At 38.9% G+C, this 20,430-nt stretch overlaps 1 protein-coding gene across 5 annotated transcripts in view; it reads right to left on the bottom strand.

Moving 5' to 3' along the window:
- Positions 1-20,430, bottom strand: part of dcc (DCC netrin 1 receptor) — a 273,002-nt gene that overhangs the window by 189,545 nt on the left and 63,027 nt on the right. For all 5 annotated transcript variants that reach the window (XM_071465819.1, XM_071465820.1, XM_071465822.1 and 2 more), the window contains exon 2: positions 5,035-5,397. In XM_071465819.1, the coding sequence (XP_071321920.1) occupies positions 5,035-5,397 (363 nt within the window). The remainder of the gene's footprint in view (positions 1-5,034; positions 5,398-20,430) is intronic.

Below are 20,430 nucleotides of genomic sequence, written 5' to 3'. Positions count from 1 at the left end.
GGTTAGGGTTAGGCACTCAGTTGTGATGGTTAAGGTTAGGGTAAGGAGCTAGGGAATGCGTTATGTCAATGAATGTCCTCACAAAGATAGAAGTACTGTGGGAACTTAGCTGCAGCTTCTATGAAAAACGAAGCGGGACTTCTGGTTGTCTTTTCATGTTTTTTACTGATGGAAAAAACTGTCACAATACAATAAAATGACGATGACTAACAGATCATAAACCATCGCTCTTCTTCCGTTTTCCAACTGAAAACTTTCTTTCTTAAACAGTTCGAACCTTGACCTTTCTCAACTGACGTGTAAACACAGAAACACCCTCTTGTGGACTAAATGAGTAACATTCGGATACATATCAGTTGCCTTTATGAAATAATGTATGAAATTAACCTTACTTTTAATCCATATTTTAATACTGTCTATTTAATATTTAACTGGATCTGAATGCAAATCATGAAATATAAACATAAAATAATAATCATGTTTTCTAAATAAATAATAATGAACAAAGGATACAACAAGTACAAGTATGTGTGCGTGTGTGTGTGTATATATATATATATATACACACATCTTTGACCATCTTAACTTAAGTGCTTTTGTTGCCTAAACCACAGACAGGACTGTGGATGTGAACCCGGTCTCTGGTGTGATCCTTTGCAAGCCCACAGTTCTGTGTTACGTGTCATGCATCTCTCCTCGTCTGCTGATAATCTCGACACTGGTCCCAGTCTTGACTCTGTATTGATACTGTAGGACTCTGTAGATCTGTGTCAACTTGCATGATCTTGACTACAGCCCCAGTTTAAAAGTTCAGGTTATGGGAAGCCCCAGGGACGTGTTTAAGTTCTGTAGCTAAAAAGATTTACAACCCTGTTTCCAAAAAAGTTGGGACACTGTGTAAAATGTAAATTAAAACAGAAGCCAATGATGTAAACCCATATTTAATTTAAAATAGAACAAAGACAACATATCAAATGTTGAAACTGAAAAATTTTATTGTTTTATGAAATATATCTGCCCGATTTGAATTTGATGCAGCAACACGTTTCAAACACATGGATCATGTTTTGATTTGGTTTCTTCTTTGCATGGTAGAGTTTCAACCTGCATTTGTGGATGAAACAACAAACTATGTTCACAGACAGTGGTTTTCAGAAGTGTTCCTGAGCCCATGCAGTGATTTCCACTATAGAATCATGTCTGTTTTTGATGCAGTGCTGCCTGAGGACCTGAAGATCACGACCATCCTGTCCTAGTTTTCAGCCTTGTCCCTTGCTCACAGAGATTTCTCTGGATTCTCTGAATCTTTTAATGATATTATGAACGATAGATGCTGAGATTCCCAAAGGATCTCTCTGGAGCCTCTTTTTATACCCAATCATCTACTGACCTGTTGCCAGTTAACCTCATTAGTTGTAAGATATTCAACCAGGTGTTTTTTTTAGAATTGCACAACTTCTCCAGTCTTTTGTTGCCCCTGTCCCAACTTTTTTTGAAACATGTTGCTGTATCAAATTCAAACTAAGCAAATATTTTTAATAATAATAATAATAACAATATAACCATAACAATAACATAACAACAATAAAATTTTGCATTTCAATATTTGATATGTTGTCTTTGTTCTATTTTCAGTTAAATATTTGTTTACATGATTTGCAAATCATCACATTCTCATTTTATTCACATTTTACACAGAGTCCCAACTTCTTTGGAAACAGGGTAACTCTGAAACCACAGACACCAAAGAAAGGTCTTTCTCTCAGGCTCTCTCTCACACACACACACACACACACACACACACACACACACACACACACACACACACACACACACACACATACACACACACACATACACATACTTGTACTTCTATCTTTGTGAGGACACTCATTGACATAATGCATTCCCTAGCCCCTTACCCTAACCTTAACCATCACAACTGAGTGCCTAACCCTAACCCTGACCCTAACCTTAACCTAAACCTAATTCTAACCATAACTCTAAAACCAAGTCTTAACCCTCAAAATGTGATTTTAAGGTGTCTCAAAAAGTGAGGACCGGCCAAAATGTCCTCACTTTCCCAAAATGTCCTCACTCTGTTAGTAAAATACTTTCTTTGGTCCTTACTATGTAGCAAGTACAAGTACACACACACACACACACACACACCTCCCTGTGAGCTGCAGCTGCTGGTGTCCTGTCTCTTTAATCGCTCTAATTGACTGGGAGGATGGAGAGTCACTTCAGAGACCAAAACACTCAAACACAAAGAGCTGAGCGAGCTAAAGAGACAACCAGCTGATATACACACTGTGATATTGAGTGTGTGTGCATTAACCGCAACCTTGTTATCGTCTAAATTATCAGCATGTTGTTCAGCTTATGATTTCATTTCCATCTGCCATCTGAGTGACAAACTCACCTCATGTTTAAAGTTTAACCTGCAGGTCTGTCTGAATGAAGCCAACATTAGTCAGAGTAAATGTCCATGATGTTTGACATCTCAACATAAAACGCTCTCACTCTGTCTGTAGTTTTATTTTAGATGACTATGGATTCATTTGCCCAGTCAGAATAATTTGAAATATTTAAATACAATCTAACTCATACAAACATTTTCTGGGAAACTATCTGAAAATGTCTTTTCAGAGCTGGAACACAAACTATTTAGTGAGAGCTCTATTTTGATGACGCATGAGTCATGTGTGCAATACATACAACAAACATTAGTTTCTCCAACGTGAGGATTTTGTGCCTTTTTCTGTGTCATGTAAATGTAAATTGAATTTCATTGTGTTTCTGGACTGTTTCTATTGAATAAATACAAACAACAAAATAGCAAACCCTAAAAGTCCTATAGCTTAAAAGATATCTATATAGATACCATGATTTGACTTGTTAGATATCATAAATGATTTATGAAGATATCTGCAATTCTGATTTCATTTTAATTGATATTTCTAGAAAATCAAATTAAAAATGTGAGTAGACAAATCTATCATGAACGACCTGACTCTGATGGACGACATGATCGTGGATTCTCTGTAAGTTTCAGTTGAAGCAACAGCATGATGATAATTTAAACCGGGGGAAGCCAATCGTCAGAGCAGCAGCGATGAAAGACTTTCAGCTGGACATTCAGCCGGAGTGTTACCCTCCAGCAGTATTTCAGACTGACTGTGAAGCAGTTTGACCTGCCATTCATGACATCCTCAACTTCTGCACAACACTTTCTGTCTTCAAAAAATGGGAACTTGTTATCTTGTGGAACCCAACAGAGAAGCTGTTTGGGTCACATTTTATTAAAAAAAAAAACCCAACATATATCTCATGTTATTAAAAATGGAAATATGTGTATGCAGATGACTGAACTTGAATGGGTAAAAATGAAAAAAACTGACAAAACTAATTAGCAAATAGCAGTAATAATTATAATGTGTCTGTGGATAGGTGTCGTTAGGGCTAAATTATGTCGGCACTGACTTCATTTGTAATCTGTGACCAAGTTACCAGAGTTTTCTGTGCTCCATGCAGACTTGAGCCAATATAACATAATATTAAACATTTCCCACCAAATGCAATATTTTTCATCATATCTTGATATCATATATTGTGATATTTGGGCTGGAGAATATTCAAATTTGGATATCATTCAAGTCTACTTCCATACAGCTTTCTCTTTTCTCCCAAAGTAAATATAGACTTGAAAGCCCTCAAACTTGTGCTGAGCCATCATACAGAATATTGTACTACAGTGCAGTACAGTGTTGTAAAGGTGAAGCACTTAACCCTCTGAGCTGCTCTCACTATTAATGTCATTCATAGACTGTACTGGTCTTAAGCTGCACATCACTTACTAAATTACATTACAGGTGAATTACTTTGGTTCTCTTAAATAAATATGAACAGTTAAATGAAGGGGCAAAGCAATATCAAATCTGTGTGTGTGTGTCTGTGTGTGCGTCTGTGTGTCCGTCTGTGTGTGCGTCTGTGTGTCAAGGACAGGTCAAGGTGTTATGGAAGCATTAATCTGAATGAGGGAATCTCCTCTCCTCTCCTCTCCTCTCTGAGATGACGCTCTCTCTTTCTTCCACTGATGGCCACCATCCTCATATTCTCATATTTTCAGTCTCCACCTTCCACTTAAGCTTTCACATGACTAATTGTGCATCCTGTGACACTATACAGTGCACAGGTGGAGTCAAGGCTGAGGTCAGCACTGCTCATATAGTGACCTTCACATTGTGTGTATCATCAGAATCAGAATCGCCTTTATTGTCATTATACATAGTACAACGAAATTTGAGCGCTGCTCCCTTGGTGCAAACAATGGTAATTAAATAAAATAAATAAAAACCTAAAGAGAACACAAAATTAAAAATAAAGGAGGTATAAAAAGGCAAGTAATATGTACAGATATTTACACGTGGTATGAATGAAAACCCGATTATTGCACTTTAGGCCCAGTTTTATTGCACAGGTAATTGATAGTTATTCAATGTGATCATCCGGTCATCCGGATTTCTTTTTATCATCTGCATAAAAATGAAACATCACCCTGTTGTATTGTAGAGCCAAGTGGAAGCAAAGTGTTGTTACACAGAAGAGAGGAGGACCTATAGCTGAGCCCTGTGGGACACAACAACTGATGTCTGCAGGTGAGGAGGTGGAGTTCATCATAATTCTAAGAGGTTTGGATTTTGATGGAAGATCTGAAGCACTCGAGGGCCAAACCTGAGACAAGTCAAAACTGAGTAGACCTTATAAAACTACCAATCAGTGAGCAGCCTTCAAGTGATGTTCGCAAACCATCATTTGTGAAAATATCATTATTCTTAGTCAAATTTTTTCTAAAGACAATAACACCAGCTTGTTTGGCCTATAAGAGAAAAAATTAAATAACCAAAGATTAAATAAAACAAAGAAATGAAAAAATAAAGTCTGGTTCTCTTGCATTGTCTCTTCTGTAACTGAGTAAAGTCATTCAAATAACAAGTTCATAGACTAGACCAGAAAAGAGCAGTCTCTTACCGGCCACTGTCACCCTGGCGGTCCGGCTCACGATGCTCCCCACTCCATCTAGTGTGGCGAGGCACTGGTATTCGCCCTCGTCAGGCCGGTGGTGCCGTGAGTGCACTACATTCTGGACCAGCAGTGAGCCATTACTCAGCTGCCGCCGCCGCTCATCCACCACGGCACTCAGCAGCACACCATCCTTACGCCACGTGATGGTGAGAGGTCCCTCCACTGCATCAGACTGTGCCTGGCAGTCGAGCTGCAGCATGCCCCCTCGCACCGTCACCGTGTCCTGAGGCTCCTGGGTGAAAGTGAAGTCCACGAAACCTCCAAGACTGTACGATGAGGAGGAGGAGGAAGTTGAGGAGGTGTCTGAGGCTGTGGGAGGAAAAGAGAAAAGGAGGCACAGAAACATGAGGTCACCAATGGGGCAGTGATTTATTAATGCAAATACTCTCCATCACATAAACTGACAAGAGATGCAAAGCGAACCCAGGTGTGGGTTAGGGTTGGGTGATATGTTAAAATTTTCCAACCTGCCACCATCACTCCAGCAACCAGTGATTGCCAATATAGTTGCGCAGGGGGCGGAGAAGTCCCCACATGCCATTTCCAGCTAATGCAATTATGGAAGAGTTAGTTGCCAAAAATAGATTAAAAAAATCACCTGTTTGGGATTATTTTGGTTTTAAACCTGATGCAACCGGCAAGGCAGGGGACCTAAAAGAAGCAATCTGCTGTCTTTTGCAAACATATAATGCCAGCAAAAGATTCTAACACCACCAGTTTGCATGAGCATTTGTGAATACACCATCCTGCTGAGCAAGCTGCTGTAAGCTGTAAAAACAGGTGGAGCAGCTGTCCAACACTACTCGAATGTTCTCAAATGTGATTGCGATGAGTTGACGTTGTTTTTCTGCACCAATCGATCGAACCTCAACTTCATTTAGTCATTGCTCGATTTTGTGAAAGATGGAAATCAGTGCTGCATGAATGTGCATAATATGGCCCAAATCCAACTGTCTGTTCCCATCAGCGCACGCTTTGAGTCGCTTGCGCTTTACAGGTTAATTATATACCAGGTTAAATTCTGAAGGGTTAGGGTTAAATTAAAAAAATGAAATTCACAGTTATTTGTTTGGCCGTCGCTTTTATCCAAAGCAACTCACAAGCAAGGAACAACAGTGTCCAGCATGGAAAGTGTGATGTTCAATACATAACACAATAAATCACAACAGTTGAGTCAAAGAGATAAAGAAACATGTCACCAAAAACTCAGAAATCATCAGGGCCCAAGACCCTCAGGGGCCACAGAGGCCCAATATTCATACTGTGTTAGCAATCTCTGTTTAATTGCAAATTTGTTAAGGAATATACACCACAGTGTAATATTAAATGACACAATAATTACTGGCTGTCTAAAAAGCCATTGTTGGCCCACAGTTAATATTTGCCCCAGGACCCCTGGTAGGTTGAAGTGGCTGTAATTGTGGTAGAATATGAACAGTACAGCGATATATTCTTCCTACTGACCCCTGTCTCAATGACATAGTAGAATATTCCCAATTAATTCAGCAGGATTAACCAATCAGATGTCAGCCCCAGCAGTGCTGATTAGGGCAACACACACACTGGCAGTGTATGATGCAAACATCCACCACCTACTGTTTTCTATGTATGCTTATACGCAAGTGCTGTAGTAGTCACTCTGAGTAGTTGGACATTAATGCCCCCTATCCTACTGAGATCCTGCAGCTCTATAAAGATTCCTGCGCATTCATTGTTTTTTTTGTTTTTCCTGAGTCAGTCATTAAATGGGATCAGTTTATAATTGTCATTAATTTTGTCAGATGTGTCTTCACAGCAGAGAACTTCCTTTAACCCACAACCTTGCTCTGCAGGATAACGCATCCTCATCATCAAAGCAACATAAACCTGTTGCATTCTTTGTTTTAATGTTTTTATATTTTGTTTAATCTTGTGAAAGGCTCTGACAGTGGTGAGTGGTGGCATCTCCTCTCATCTTTGATGCTGACGCTGTTTAAGTCTTTCATCTTGATCAGAGAGGCAGTTTGTTCAGTCAAAGCTGCCGTTGAGCATCTGTGTGTTTCCTGGAAAGTCTGAACAGAGGCTCAGAACAACCAGAAGTCACGTTCACTATTGTGCAAAGACAACTTTAAAGCACAGCACAGATTCTCTTTTTTTTCTTTTCAGCCCTCACTGATTCATTCATTCTCCTGCAGGAAAATCAGATCAGGAATGAAAACAAAATCCTCTCAGAGTCTGGTCCTACATGGGTCGAGAAAACAAAAATTAAGTAAATTAAGTAATTTATCACTTATCACACCGGCATTTAACAATAACCAGTTCTAATGAGCTACTCTCTGAAATTCTCTCAGTTTTTATATTATTTGCATTTTTTATATTTTATCTGCTTAGCTGTTCAATTACACCTTTATCTAAGTTTTATCTGGAAATCAGCAAGTGCCTACAAACTAAAACAAGTCATTCATAACTTTCATTTGACCTATTTGACCTATAATTTGTGACAGTAGAAATGAAAAGCCAATTCCTGATATACGGAAGATGACACATGACCTAGACATAAATGAACAAGAAAACTCAAAAAACTTGAAATCAAATGGTAGGTGACAAGGAAGTATCTATTTTAGGAGTAACTATACCCAAAAAATAATGGTTTTGAGTAGTAAACGTCTGTGAATTTCTCTTTTCAGGAAGAATAAAACAGTACTTGTTATTTTGTGTATGTTAGGGATACTACAGAATTTGTTAAAGAAGTAGTTGGTACTAATACCAATGAAATACCATATCCCATAGCAAAACAGAAAACATCAGTCTGCTATACATACAGTGTGAAAATATTCATTTAAAAGTCAACATTATATTTTAACAGACTGGACAGTGATGACTGTAACTACTAATGTAGTGAACATGTAGCTCATGTTATGAGCTGTTCCTGCGGTAGCCTAAATACGCTAATGTTAGTCTAATCACACGAATGTTAGCCCAAACACGCTAATGTTAGCCTAATCACGCTAATGTTAGCCTAAACAAGATAATGTTAGCCTAAATAAGCTAATGTTAGCCTAAACACGATAATGTTAGCCTAAACATGCCAATGTTAGCCTGCTTAAACAAGTTTGAGCTGTTTCCTCCTATAACACCTTTTGCCTGCTGGCTTTTCCTTGTCTATAACTTGTTCCTGATGATCTGCGTCAAATACAAAAGATGTCCATACACTAGTCATGGTGCGTTTTTTTCCCCGCCGACCTGATGCCGCACCTGCACCGGCTGCTGTCATTCCACGTGTCGTTGCTATGGTGAACCGTGCCTGTTTTCTTCTTCTCTCAGTTCGATGTCAGTCCAGGACGCGTTTAGTATTGTTATAGTACATGTATAGTCCTGGAAGAATCATATATCTGGTACGTACGACATCTACTGTACCTCGGTACTTACGGTTCCCCAGAATCCCCCCAGTTTTTTAAATACAGGTGTTGCAAAGGACGGTGGAGGCATGGCCAGTCACTTTGCAAAAACATGACACACTCTTATTAAACAAGCAATTAGCAGGAGATTTTGATTTGATCAGTGAGTTGTAGCTTATAACTTTATTATTTAATATTGACCATGGTTGGTTTAGGCAACAAAAACATTTTGGTTAAAGTTAGAAAAAAATGCAGATTTCAGTTAATGAGCACTCCCACACACCAGGAGAGGCTCTTGTAACACAACAGCTGGTCAAGCTCCAACACAGGTACCAACACACAAACTGAGTGTTGTTTTAATCCCTCAGTTGTAATTTTAAATATACTGAAGGTGTGAATAATCATGCTTTAAAAACATGACAAAGTCAGAAAAAAAGGTGAAGTGTTAGCATTTTATACTCAAGCTTGAAAGTCTAAATGTTGTTTCAAATTCTACTCTCATTACCAGGGATTTAATCCTTGCAGAGAAATGTGGAATCCTTTATTTTATTTTACATATTTTTAAGCCTGGTCAAATTTTAATATGCGTCCTCTACAGTAACAGTGGACATGTGGACAAATCAGCAGCCATGACACAAGTGTCCTCATCTGCAGAGAGATCTGGAGGCAGAATCTGTGGAAACCTTCCTGTCCTTCCTCATTTTTGCCTCTATTTTTACTTTCATCTGTTTCTTTCTTTCCAAATATTTAATTTCCTACCCTGCTTTCCTTGTTTCGCTTTGTCAATCTCGCTCTCCTTCTTTCCTTCCTCTCATTTCTTCTTTCACTCTCTTTCGTGTCCTTTACAGTTTCCTTCTTATTGATTCCCCTTCAGCAGCCACCGCCCCCCTATCAGTAAATCACTATCTTGACAGCTCTATCTGTACTCACTCCCACTGGTCTCAAACACACACACACATACACAAACACACACACACACACAGAGTCAGTCAGTTAATCAGTGTGTCCTTGTCCTCGTTGTCCTGCAGTCTGATGCTATCACTCTGTCTGCGCTCCCTCCATCTCTACTCTACTGTAATGTCGTATGAATGTTTAAAGACATTTCTTTTGTGTGACATCAAGCCACAGAGTGTCTGTCAATCTGACAAAAATCACAACTGAGTCAATGAATTTTCACAATGAATTCTTAGAAAGCACTGGTGCTGAAATGATTTGTCAATTCACTGACTGGTTCACTGGCAATCAATTCAGCATTTCAGTTATTTTTTAAGCACAATGGTCGTTAATTCTCTGTTTGTAGGTTTTCAAAGTTGAGGATTTGCTTGTTCTTTTATTGTTCTGTGGTAATAAACTGAAAATCAGCTTTGAACAAGACAATTAAACCCATCAACTGACTGCTAGGAATGTACACGTAAGCATTTTACACTTTTTCTGACATGTTTTAGACCAAACAATGAATTGACACATTCTGTGGCTGGGGTCAGTGTGTGAAACAGCTGTTTAAAATCCTTACACCAACATGATGTGCATAACTGCCTCCTTCAAAGACATAACTGAGACAAAAATCAGCAGATTAACCAACAGTGAAAAAATCATTTGTTGCAACGCTAGAGAATCCCACAACCTTCATCTTCAGTCTTTGACTTGACAGCAGAGAATCAAATCCAGACGCATCAGCAAACAACTCAGAGACAAATAAAACAGAGAATGCAGACAGTGAGGTTGTGGAAGTTATTGAAACTAAAACCATTTAAGCTCTTAAATCCCACTAACTGTGGTTTATTACAGTCCAAACTAAGACCAAACCAGACCCAAATGGATCTGTGGAGAATCCACCAAACCTGACACACATGACTTCATTTTCAAAAAAGCAAGAGATTTGATCTGAAAGGGACCTGAGCACAGTCAGACTAAGTCCATGACAGACCTGGGGATAATTACAGGTGATCCAAAGTGTGATGAAACAAACAGACACTAACAGAGAGGAAACACCAACTGAAGATGCAGCATCAATTAACTAACCAGCTTCACGTGTCCTAAATCACCCGGACCCTACAGGACCAGATTAGACTGAGAATAACTCAGACTAGGTTCAGTTTGGGTCCAGGGTCAGATCTCAATTTGCTGCAGCAAGAAATAATTTGACCCCACACAGGTAAATGCCACAGGCCAGGAAACTCTGACAGCCACTTTTATAATAGAAGCAGAGAGGCAGAGGAATATAGAGCCATCCGGGGGTTTCACTGATAAGATGAAACTCACACACACACACAGTGGCTGACACCATGGGTAGAGGAAGAAAAGAAGACTGCATTAAGGCTCTGGGCAGCATCCAAAAACTCGGTATAAGTGTGTGTGTGTGTATGTGTGTGTGTGTGTGTGTGTGTGTGTGTGTGTGTGTGTGTGTGTGTGTATGAATGTGTATGTGTGTTTAAACTCTGTGCCAGCAGCTGCCTGCCAGCTGAGAACCATCTTGACTGAGAGGAGGAAACAGGAAGAAAAACTATGATGAAAAAGAAAGAGGAAAAAGCTGAAATAACGTCCAGAGAAACTGTGACAATCAGCAGCATGTCAGGAAATGAACTAGTGGCACATTAGTTAGTTTATAAGTTAGTTAGTAAGAAGAGACTAGAAAGTGCAGCATTTCCAGGACTTAATACATGTGATTGCTGAGAGTTGAAAGTTTCAGCTTGATATGCTTAAAAAGTTAGAACAGCTGGAGAAGAAGAAGGAGAAGAAGAAGAAAGTGCTAAATGAGCAGGAAACAGTGAAAACTAAGAGCAGGAAAGAAACACTTGAAATAAAATGAATCTAGTTATCAGTGGACATTCAGATCCAAACCTAATGCATCATACTTGTTTTCCAACTGCCTGGCTGTGCAGAGCAACACAAGATAACAATACAGGAAGATAGTCTCTAAATTACCCAACTGCAGGCCAAATTTTTCACTCCTTAGTTGAAATAAAGGCACTGAAACATGCGTCAAGCAAGTAAAACATGAGACTTGACATGTCAGTTGTGGTAAAAGTGTATTGTTTGAGGTGGCAGGAGCAGCACACTGGCCTGTAGTGTAACTGGGCCGAGGCAATGACTCATATTATAGTCCTCAAAATTTTAGTTTGAACGCTGTTAAAATATCTAAATAGAACAAAAATGGGCTGTAGGGAGGAGTAAACAAGCTGTCATTTAGTGGTATAACTGGGCTGCATTTATATTTAAATACTTTACAATTTAGTGCAACCACCAACCCAATGATTAGTGAACGACTCGCTCCACCTGAGCCACAGCCTCCCACTTCTTAACTTTTTCAATAACATGTACATAAAGGATTTCCCTTTTGAACCATTTCTGATCTGCATTTGCTAAGACATATCTGTATGACATTCTTCTTTAAAATACACTCAACAAATGACCTTTAGCAAATTTTAGTCTGGTTGTACTGAATGGTGAGATGTCATTTGACCTGTGCTGACCTGTGAAACCATCAATTTCAATTTGGGAAATAAACAACAACAAAAGGCAACATTCAAGTCTCTGTTCCATCCAATCACTTTCACTTGAATTCACCAACTCAGACAAGCAGCTTGCCCACACAGGGTCTACGGTGGGCTGTAAAGTTGGCCAGGTAAAGTCTGTGCTGCTGCCAGCTAGCCTACTTGCTAGCCTGGAATCCTTTGCATATTTCCTGGCAGAAGTTCCTCCAGCACAATTTCATGTTTGAAATGATTTACATAAACTGATTACAATTACAATGCAAGTTTATTGATCTGAACTAGTGACCCATGCTAGCTGAAATTGAATACACAGCACTCTCACATCCAGACTATGGTATATTAATGTTACATTTTCCCAAAACCTATGTGAAAACCAAGTGCTTTGAGAGTGAATAACTTCCACATTCACATAGACGGCATTCATTTGTCTGAAGGAGCAACTTCTCTGAATTAGCAAAACATCACTGCTTTCACTATCAGGGAAAATGCATCACAAAAAAAGAACTCTAATCAGCCGGTGGATTTGTCCACAGAAGCTAGAAAAGAAAAGCAAGTAGCTATTTCATGTCAACTGTATGTGAGTGTCAAGTTTAATAGTCCAGTGAGGATAGGCGATATGATTCCTTCCACTGGAGGAAATTATCAATCTGTCAACTGTTGTATGTATTGTTTATGGTTTAATTATGCATGTTCAGGTTATCTTTTTAATTAGCACTTTCTTCATAAATTTTTAAGATGGAATAAAATGTGATATATCATCATCATTATTGATATACAGCATCACCCAATCCAGTGTTACACTATGTTATACTACTACTATGTTTAACCATGTTGATGTGCACAAATGTCCAGTGTTGTAAGTGGCCACAGAGCTGAATCAATATCACACACACACTGTCTGAGCTGGAGTTCAGTGAGAAAACCAGAACTACTCCTACTGTTAGACACAATTACCAACCAGCTAGCCAATTATACACCACACACACACACACACACACACAGACACTGGTGTTGTCCAGCTGGTGTCAGAGCCCGTTGCAGATGGGAGCTGTGTGTGTGTGTGTGTGTGTGTGTGTGTTTAGCATTAAGCCCTCATTAACAAGTCTCACCTGTCGTTCACCCTCTGTGTCTCACTGAACTATAACTCCCATAATCCCTCAGACAATCTCACAGCTGAGCTCAACACACACACACAAACACACACACACACACACATGCACACACACACACACACACAGGCCTCGATCAGATCAGATATGTAAACAAATGAAACTGAACAGAAAGCTGCCATGGGCTCCTAGGACGTTTACGTTCATTTTAACAGTCATCTTAAATTTGAACAGGTTAAGTCTTGTTCAGCATCATGTTACTGAATGAAGCTACTGAACAATCTCTAACCACTGCCTTTTACCTAGAGGCTCAGCTTTACACCATTTTCTTGTTACAGTTTTCTGCTGGCTACATATCAATATTTTTGTCAGGTATCTGCCTCTTCCTCATGCAGTTGGTTGGAATGACATTTCTCAAAATGTCTTGCTGCATTTCCATTCTCCAAGATGTTTAGCTTTAGTGTATCTGAGTCTGGTGGGAGCCATCTGCTTTTGAGCCAGGGTATTATGAGGACATACAGCCCATACTCATGAGTTAGTGGCAGTATATTGTGGTACACATTTTGTACCATTTTTCATTTAAAACTTCAATATCTAGCTCTGATTCCCTTTTGAGGTTTATGTATGGTGTTGACCTTCCTCTGCTTTCTCCTAAGGCTTTGTGAGATATATATATATATATATATATATATATATATATATATATATTTGTGTGTGTGTGTGTGTATGTGTGTCCTAAGCCCACCTTAAAAAATACCAGACCTGTTCAAAAATTTTGCCCAAAATACATCTTTAGCTACAATGCATAATTTCAGGGAAAACAGGAAGCAGATATTAAACAATAAAAAAATGAAATACCTTCTCTCACTGGTTAATGAATGATCAGTCAATCATTTTGTTGCATCATATGGCTTCTGTTAAAAACACTTCTTTTTTAATCTGTATGTAGTGTTCAGAAACACACATGCACACACACACACACACACACACACACACACACACACACACACACACATACACACACACTTCAACCACTCTGATATTAACACCAATTGGTCTTAATTAGCTGAGTTTCATTCAGCTTGCTGTGTTTCCTGCTAATTACCAAGTGTGTGTCACCGCCATCAATCCCAGCCTGTTTGTTTTTAGTGTGTAAATGAAATGAACGACAGCAGATGTTTGAATGCTTTGGAACAAAAAGAAGATCTTTTATATTTCTGTTTTTATGCAGCTCCATGTTGGGGTTCACTTGACAACAAGCAAATCCTGATGAACTAAAATGAATCCAGAGCTGAAAGAAAGATCAACTACAATCTTTCATTAAACTAATTTTTTACACATTAATATATTTGTTTATCAATAACTCTATACCGTATTTTCCGGACTATAAGGCGCACTTAAAAGCCTTTAATTTTCTCAAAAAACGACAGTGCGCCTTATAATCCGGAGCGCCTTATATATGGATTAATTCTGGTTGTGTTTACTGACCTCGAAGCGATTTTGTGTGGTACACGGCGCTCTGTCAAAATGTTTTAGTACGACTTTGGTAAACTACAAAGCCGCACCGCTTGCAGCATTACGGCTATCGTAGTCAGGAGTAATACATACTGTGCTTCACCATAATATTACAGTGTGTGTGTATAAGGACCTATAAGGAGTTATTGTGAATACGCTAAGGTTTGATTTAGCGGTATCAGACTGTGTTTTTTTACGTGTTACAACTGAACAAGGTTGGGAGTTATTGTGAATACGCTCATTAACGTTTGAACAATGTTGAGAGTTATTGTGAATGCGTTCAATTAAGTTTGACTGACTTATCTGACTGTTTTGTTTCGCTTAATGCGCCTTATAGTCCGGTGCGCTTTATATATGAAAAAAGTCCGAAAATAGACCATTCATTGACAGTGCGCCTTATAATCCAGTGCGCCCTATAGTACGGAAAATAGTACATTTTCATCAGTATTGTCTGATGTTTACACAGTTTTCTTAGAGTCAGGTCTCAGTTATTTTTCTTCATTTATTTGATTGTAATTTATTAACTATTTTTCACGATTGGTAGCTTATTATTGTTCAAACAGACAGTGAAGAAAAAAAGGAAGAAATAACAAGAGGTGTGACAGGGAAGGAAATGAAGACAGAGCAACATGAACAAAGACAGAGCAATTGAAGAAAAGAATGACAGGAAAAGAAAGGGATTCATTTCAAACACACACACACATACACGCTGAGGTGCATGTGTGTTTTCCATTTGGTTCTTGTCAAAATGCTTTAAGAGACAACAGTGACATTCTATCCCCTGAGACAATTATGATTATATGCAGTGTGTGTGTGCGTGTGTGCATTGTGCCTGTGTTTGCAGGTTAAAACCCCACTAAGCATTCGGTCTGCACGTTGTTAACGGAGACCTTTACTGCTGTCAGATACAATTACCAACCGGTCAACAGCAGGCCAATTATACACACACACACACACACACACACACACACACACGCACACACACAGTCAGTCAGTGAATGACTGATAACAAGGTAGCTTAATGTCAAATAAGCGAGCAGGGAGTAGCTGTCATAACACACACACACACACTCACACACTCACACACTCAAACTCCTGAATAATAATTTTAAAGTAGCTTTGAGTTCAAGCGAAAAGGGAATACCTTTCATACATGTCAAGCACACACACACACACACACACACACACACACACACACACACACACACACACACACACAGTCACTCAGTGAATGACTGATAACAAGGTAGCTTAATGTCAAATAAGCGAGCAGGGAGTACCTGTCATGACACACACACACACAGTAGTGATACCTATGCCCTACATTGTGTCCACTCCCACTGAACTATCTGCATTTAATTAACTGTCACCTTAAAAATGTACCATCAGATTTATTATTAATGAGTCTGAAGTATTATGCTCTCTCTTATTTGTAGCAATGTTGCAAAATCATTTTCATACACACAATGATTAGATCTAAAGTGATTATTAGAGATAGAGCAGCCAACCCCAGACTGTACTACACACAGAGTGAACTACAAAGCAGCTAGAACAAAGATAAAGCTAAATGGCTACCACGCTATGTCTGCTAACAGTTTGAACACAGTTAAACTCTCTAGCCACAACTTCTTCCAGCAGTGAAAGTTAACTGGCTAGCTTCAACCGCTGATAACCATGAACACAGTTAAAGCTAACCTGCTAGCCTCAGCCTCTGCTACAGTCTAATAGAGCTATGCTGCATGTCCTCCTCCAATAACCATGTACCACAGTTAATGGTTTTATTTGTTCTTATTTTGAGACTATTTGGAAACGTGTCTGGTGTGTAGACTATTGTCAACTGAATTATGAAATGAACATACATCAATAACTATTTAAAACAACAGAAGCTAACCACCTAACCAGTAAGCCTCCACTAGTTGATTAGCATCTCTTTTAAGAGCTCCAGATATCTGGCCACTGAGAGTCCCCCTTTGAGTTCTTGCAGGGAAAAGCACTGTCTGAAGGATAACCTCAACAATATCTGTGAAAAGTTACAGGTATTACCTGCTGAGGATGTTGATCCATAATCAATACAAGCTGATTGATTATCCGTGGTATAACATGATTATAGACAGTGAGAGTAGAGACAGGTTTGGTGTGCTCACAGCAGGATAATGTTGAGGATAAAATCTGCAGTGTGAAGTGAAAACGGTGTCAAAGCAATTCTGTTGGTCTTTGATCACAGATTCACTTCCTGAAAACCCAGAGTTGAGAAATAAAACTGTGGCTAAAAGCTGCATGATGAAAGGAAAGATTGGGATGAAAAGAAATATCAGTGAGAGAGGGAGGAGGAGTGACGATGTGGGTTTTTATTTTAAAACCACTAATTCCTCCTTTCTCGCTCAGTCTTTGGTTTTCCTTTAATCTTCTCTCCTTTCCTCTATCTTTCATTTCCTGTTTTTTGTTTATTAAGATGTTGTTTATTATTTGTTTCCCCATTAAAGGTCAAATAATAATCATGCTCTATACCTTTACTCATTTTTAAATTCAAGAAATTAAAGAAGCCTATAAATCTTTGCTAGTTAGAGATTTGTAAGTCATGCACTCCGACCACCAGTGTGGTTCTTCAAATGATTTTCTCACAGTTGAGGTGGAGTTTCTAGAGAACATGTTTGGCTGAGCAAACTGAGCAGGAAGAAACAGAAATTGGTTCCATGTTTTTGAGAAAATGTCTTTCAGCTGGAAACCATTTCCAGGGGTGGAAGGTCAGCAGTGTACGACTCGGTCTTAAGGTCTACCAATCTGCCCCAACTAAACACAGTCACAAACCTCCAGAGTCTGATGGAAAAGGTCAGTGTAGCATGAGTGTAAGACCTAGAATTAGAATGACAGGAGTGCCAAGACGTGAAACAGCTACATGACCTAGAGGAGGAACACTGACATAGCTGAGGGATGGGACAATAAAATGTCTTGATGTCGAGCAACTACAAGATCTTGACCCATGCCGACAAAATGCCAAGAGCTTGAACTTAGAGGGCTTAGAGTGAGGACAACTACAAACTGTAGACCTAGAAATAAGATCTGGAGCTAGAACAATAACAAGGCATAGAGCTGGACCAACTTAAACAGCCTGGAGCTTGAAGAACTACAAGCCCAGACAACTACAAGGTTTAGAGCCAGAAAAAAAGGCCTTGCGTTGGAGCAATAAGACAGCAGGTCTAGAACTACACCTGATGACTAGAGGGCTGGAACTAAAATCATTGGAAGAATTTTATTTTGTCCGAATTCAGGGGCCACATCCTTCAAGGGCTGCATTTAAAGACCGACTGCATCACAGCAGCGTGACAAAGCTGTTCCATTTTAAATGGAATTAAATGTGACCGAGAAATGTGTCTATCCCAACCTATCCCAAGATTTAATGCACACCATAAATCACTCTTCAAAAAGAGAATAGGGACTCCACAAATAAAACAGTAGCCAAGGATAAACAGGAAATCCTCCATAGACCTGACCATCTCAAATAGTTTCAGCAACTTCCGAAGGATGTGGCCCCTGAATTGGGACACAGCTATAGTTCAAGTTATGGAAGCAATGTGGTCATGCTATAAAAAAAAAAAAAAAAGATTGCTGACTGTCAGTTAAATAAACACACACGCCATTTTTGGTCATTTGCTGACACAACTGATGCAGTTGTTTGTGGGTCTAAGCACAGAAGATGTCAGTTGCTGTACATATTGTCATTGGAAAAAAATGACTTGACTTCTTCTCGGGAAGAAAATAAGGAAACAGGTTCACAAGAGATAAATAATCGATCACAGCAAACACTGACACCACAGTGAAACAAATCCCATTTCCATGAATTGATTTTACAAAAAGTTGATGCTACACAATTTGCATGTCTGGACACTACATGTTGTTTGCATATCCATGTCTGACAGTGTAGGTCACTGCATGTTTGAAATCTGCTTCAAGTAATAACTTCCAGTCTTTGCTGTTGCACATCTTTCGTGGATTCACATTTACTCTAAAACTTTTAATCTAAGTTATTATCTCCTTTATTATCTTCTCCCTCAGGGGAGAAGTGTGTTACTGTCAGTCAGTTGGCTGGTCCAACATTTTTGTCCAGAGTGAGACATATTAATAACTGTCGACTGTCGAAGTGTAATATTTAAAATGATTTATTGTTGAGGTCCTCATATTTTCTCTGGTTCATTATACCACCGTCTCTCCTCCATGTCTCCCATCATTCCTTCTTCTTGTCCTTGTCTGCATCATTCTCTTTGTCCTTTCTACCCTCCCCTTTGTACCTTCCTTTCTTCCTGTGGTTGTACTTTCCTTTCTTTCTTTACTTTCTTCCTCCTACCTTTACATCATCTGGAGTTCCATTTGTATCCTTGCTCTCCTCCCTGACTTCCATCTGTCCTCCTTCCATTTGTCTTCCTTCCTTCCTCCTTCTTTCCTTTCTCCCTCTTTTTCCTAGCTCCCTCTCACCCATTGTTTAGCTATAACCCTGATTACCTCACACAGTTGGCCTTCAGCATCACAAGGCCAACTGAGATCAATGATATTGATCAGGAATCTAAGTCTCCTTCTAACTAGCACTGTATGTGTGTGTGTGTGTGTGTGTGTGTGTGAATGTGTTTGTTCTGAATTTACAAAATGTGTAAGTGCTGTTAGTGTTTGTTTGTATATTGATTTCCTCTAGTTCACTGTTTGCATACATTGACCTGTTTGAATTTAATTAGAATAAATGTAACATGTTGAGATTTGACCTTATTTACACACACACACACACACACACACACATACACACACGTAAATGAGTGCTTGCTGTTTTGCTCTGTTGCATAAAAGATTAATGTAAATTCATCTCTCTCTCCTTCTCGCGGTTGGTTTCTGAGGACAGCTGTCATCATAGCACATGTACCTACAGTATGGTTGCCATGGAAGCAAAAGCTCACAACCCTTTGCTGTTGAGTGTTTTACACTAAACAGAAGCAAATAAAGCACTTCACATTCAGCCTGTTAACAGAGACTGTCAGTCAGTTGCTTGTCTAATCAGAGCACTTAGTTTGTACACAAGTGTTACAGAGTGTCACAGCAGCAGCCAGGGTTCCTGCAGCATAGATAATGTCAGATGATGAACATTTCAACGCTCTCCCAACTCCCTTGTCCCCTACAAATATAGTTATATCCTGATTTGTTTTGTCAAATGCATTTCAGAACAAATAATTTGTCCCTGGATTAGGCATTCTGTCACTGTCTCTTCCAATCCAGGAAGTGTGACATTCTTATCCCATACAAGAGCAGGTTGGGGTGGTTGTTTCCAGTCCTCATAGGTTCACGCTGCTGGAACTCTTAATATATATATATATATATATATATATATATATATATATATATATATATACACCCAATAATATATTGACATTTTCAATATTTAACCAAAATGTTGATCTGTCACTAAGATCATTAGACTTCAATTTTGTGTTTGGCAGTGATTTGATTCAACGTAAATGTTTTTTTGTAATGTTGTTGACTTTTATTTTGAAGAGTACCAATTAAGACTTGACCAGTGTTATATTATCATCTGCGGCCTTTTTCTTTGGAAGGTACACATCCTTTCACTTTGTCCAGCTTTGGTATTTTTGATATATATGTGATGTTGTAACTAAATAAGTGTAAATTGAATGTTGACATTTTTATATTCGGAACTAAAGTTTTATTTATATATGCAGACAGACATATATATATATATGCGCTGTAAAGTCCTGTCAATATTGACATACTTCCCCTCGTTACATTGGCTTGAGTCTTCACAATTTAAATATTCAGTTCATTTTGTAGTAACCATGAGCACATAAGCAT

The sequence above is a fragment of the Trachinotus anak genome, unplaced genomic scaffold (genome assembly GCF_046630095.1).
Source record: "Trachinotus anak isolate AG129_WGS33_773 ecotype Australia unplaced genomic scaffold, CSIRO_AGI_Tana_v1 ptg000028l, whole genome shotgun sequence".
Classification (NCBI taxonomy): domain Eukaryota; kingdom Metazoa; phylum Chordata; class Actinopteri; order Carangiformes; family Carangidae; genus Trachinotus; species Trachinotus anak.
This window is presented reverse-complemented; position numbering and strand designations above follow the sequence as displayed.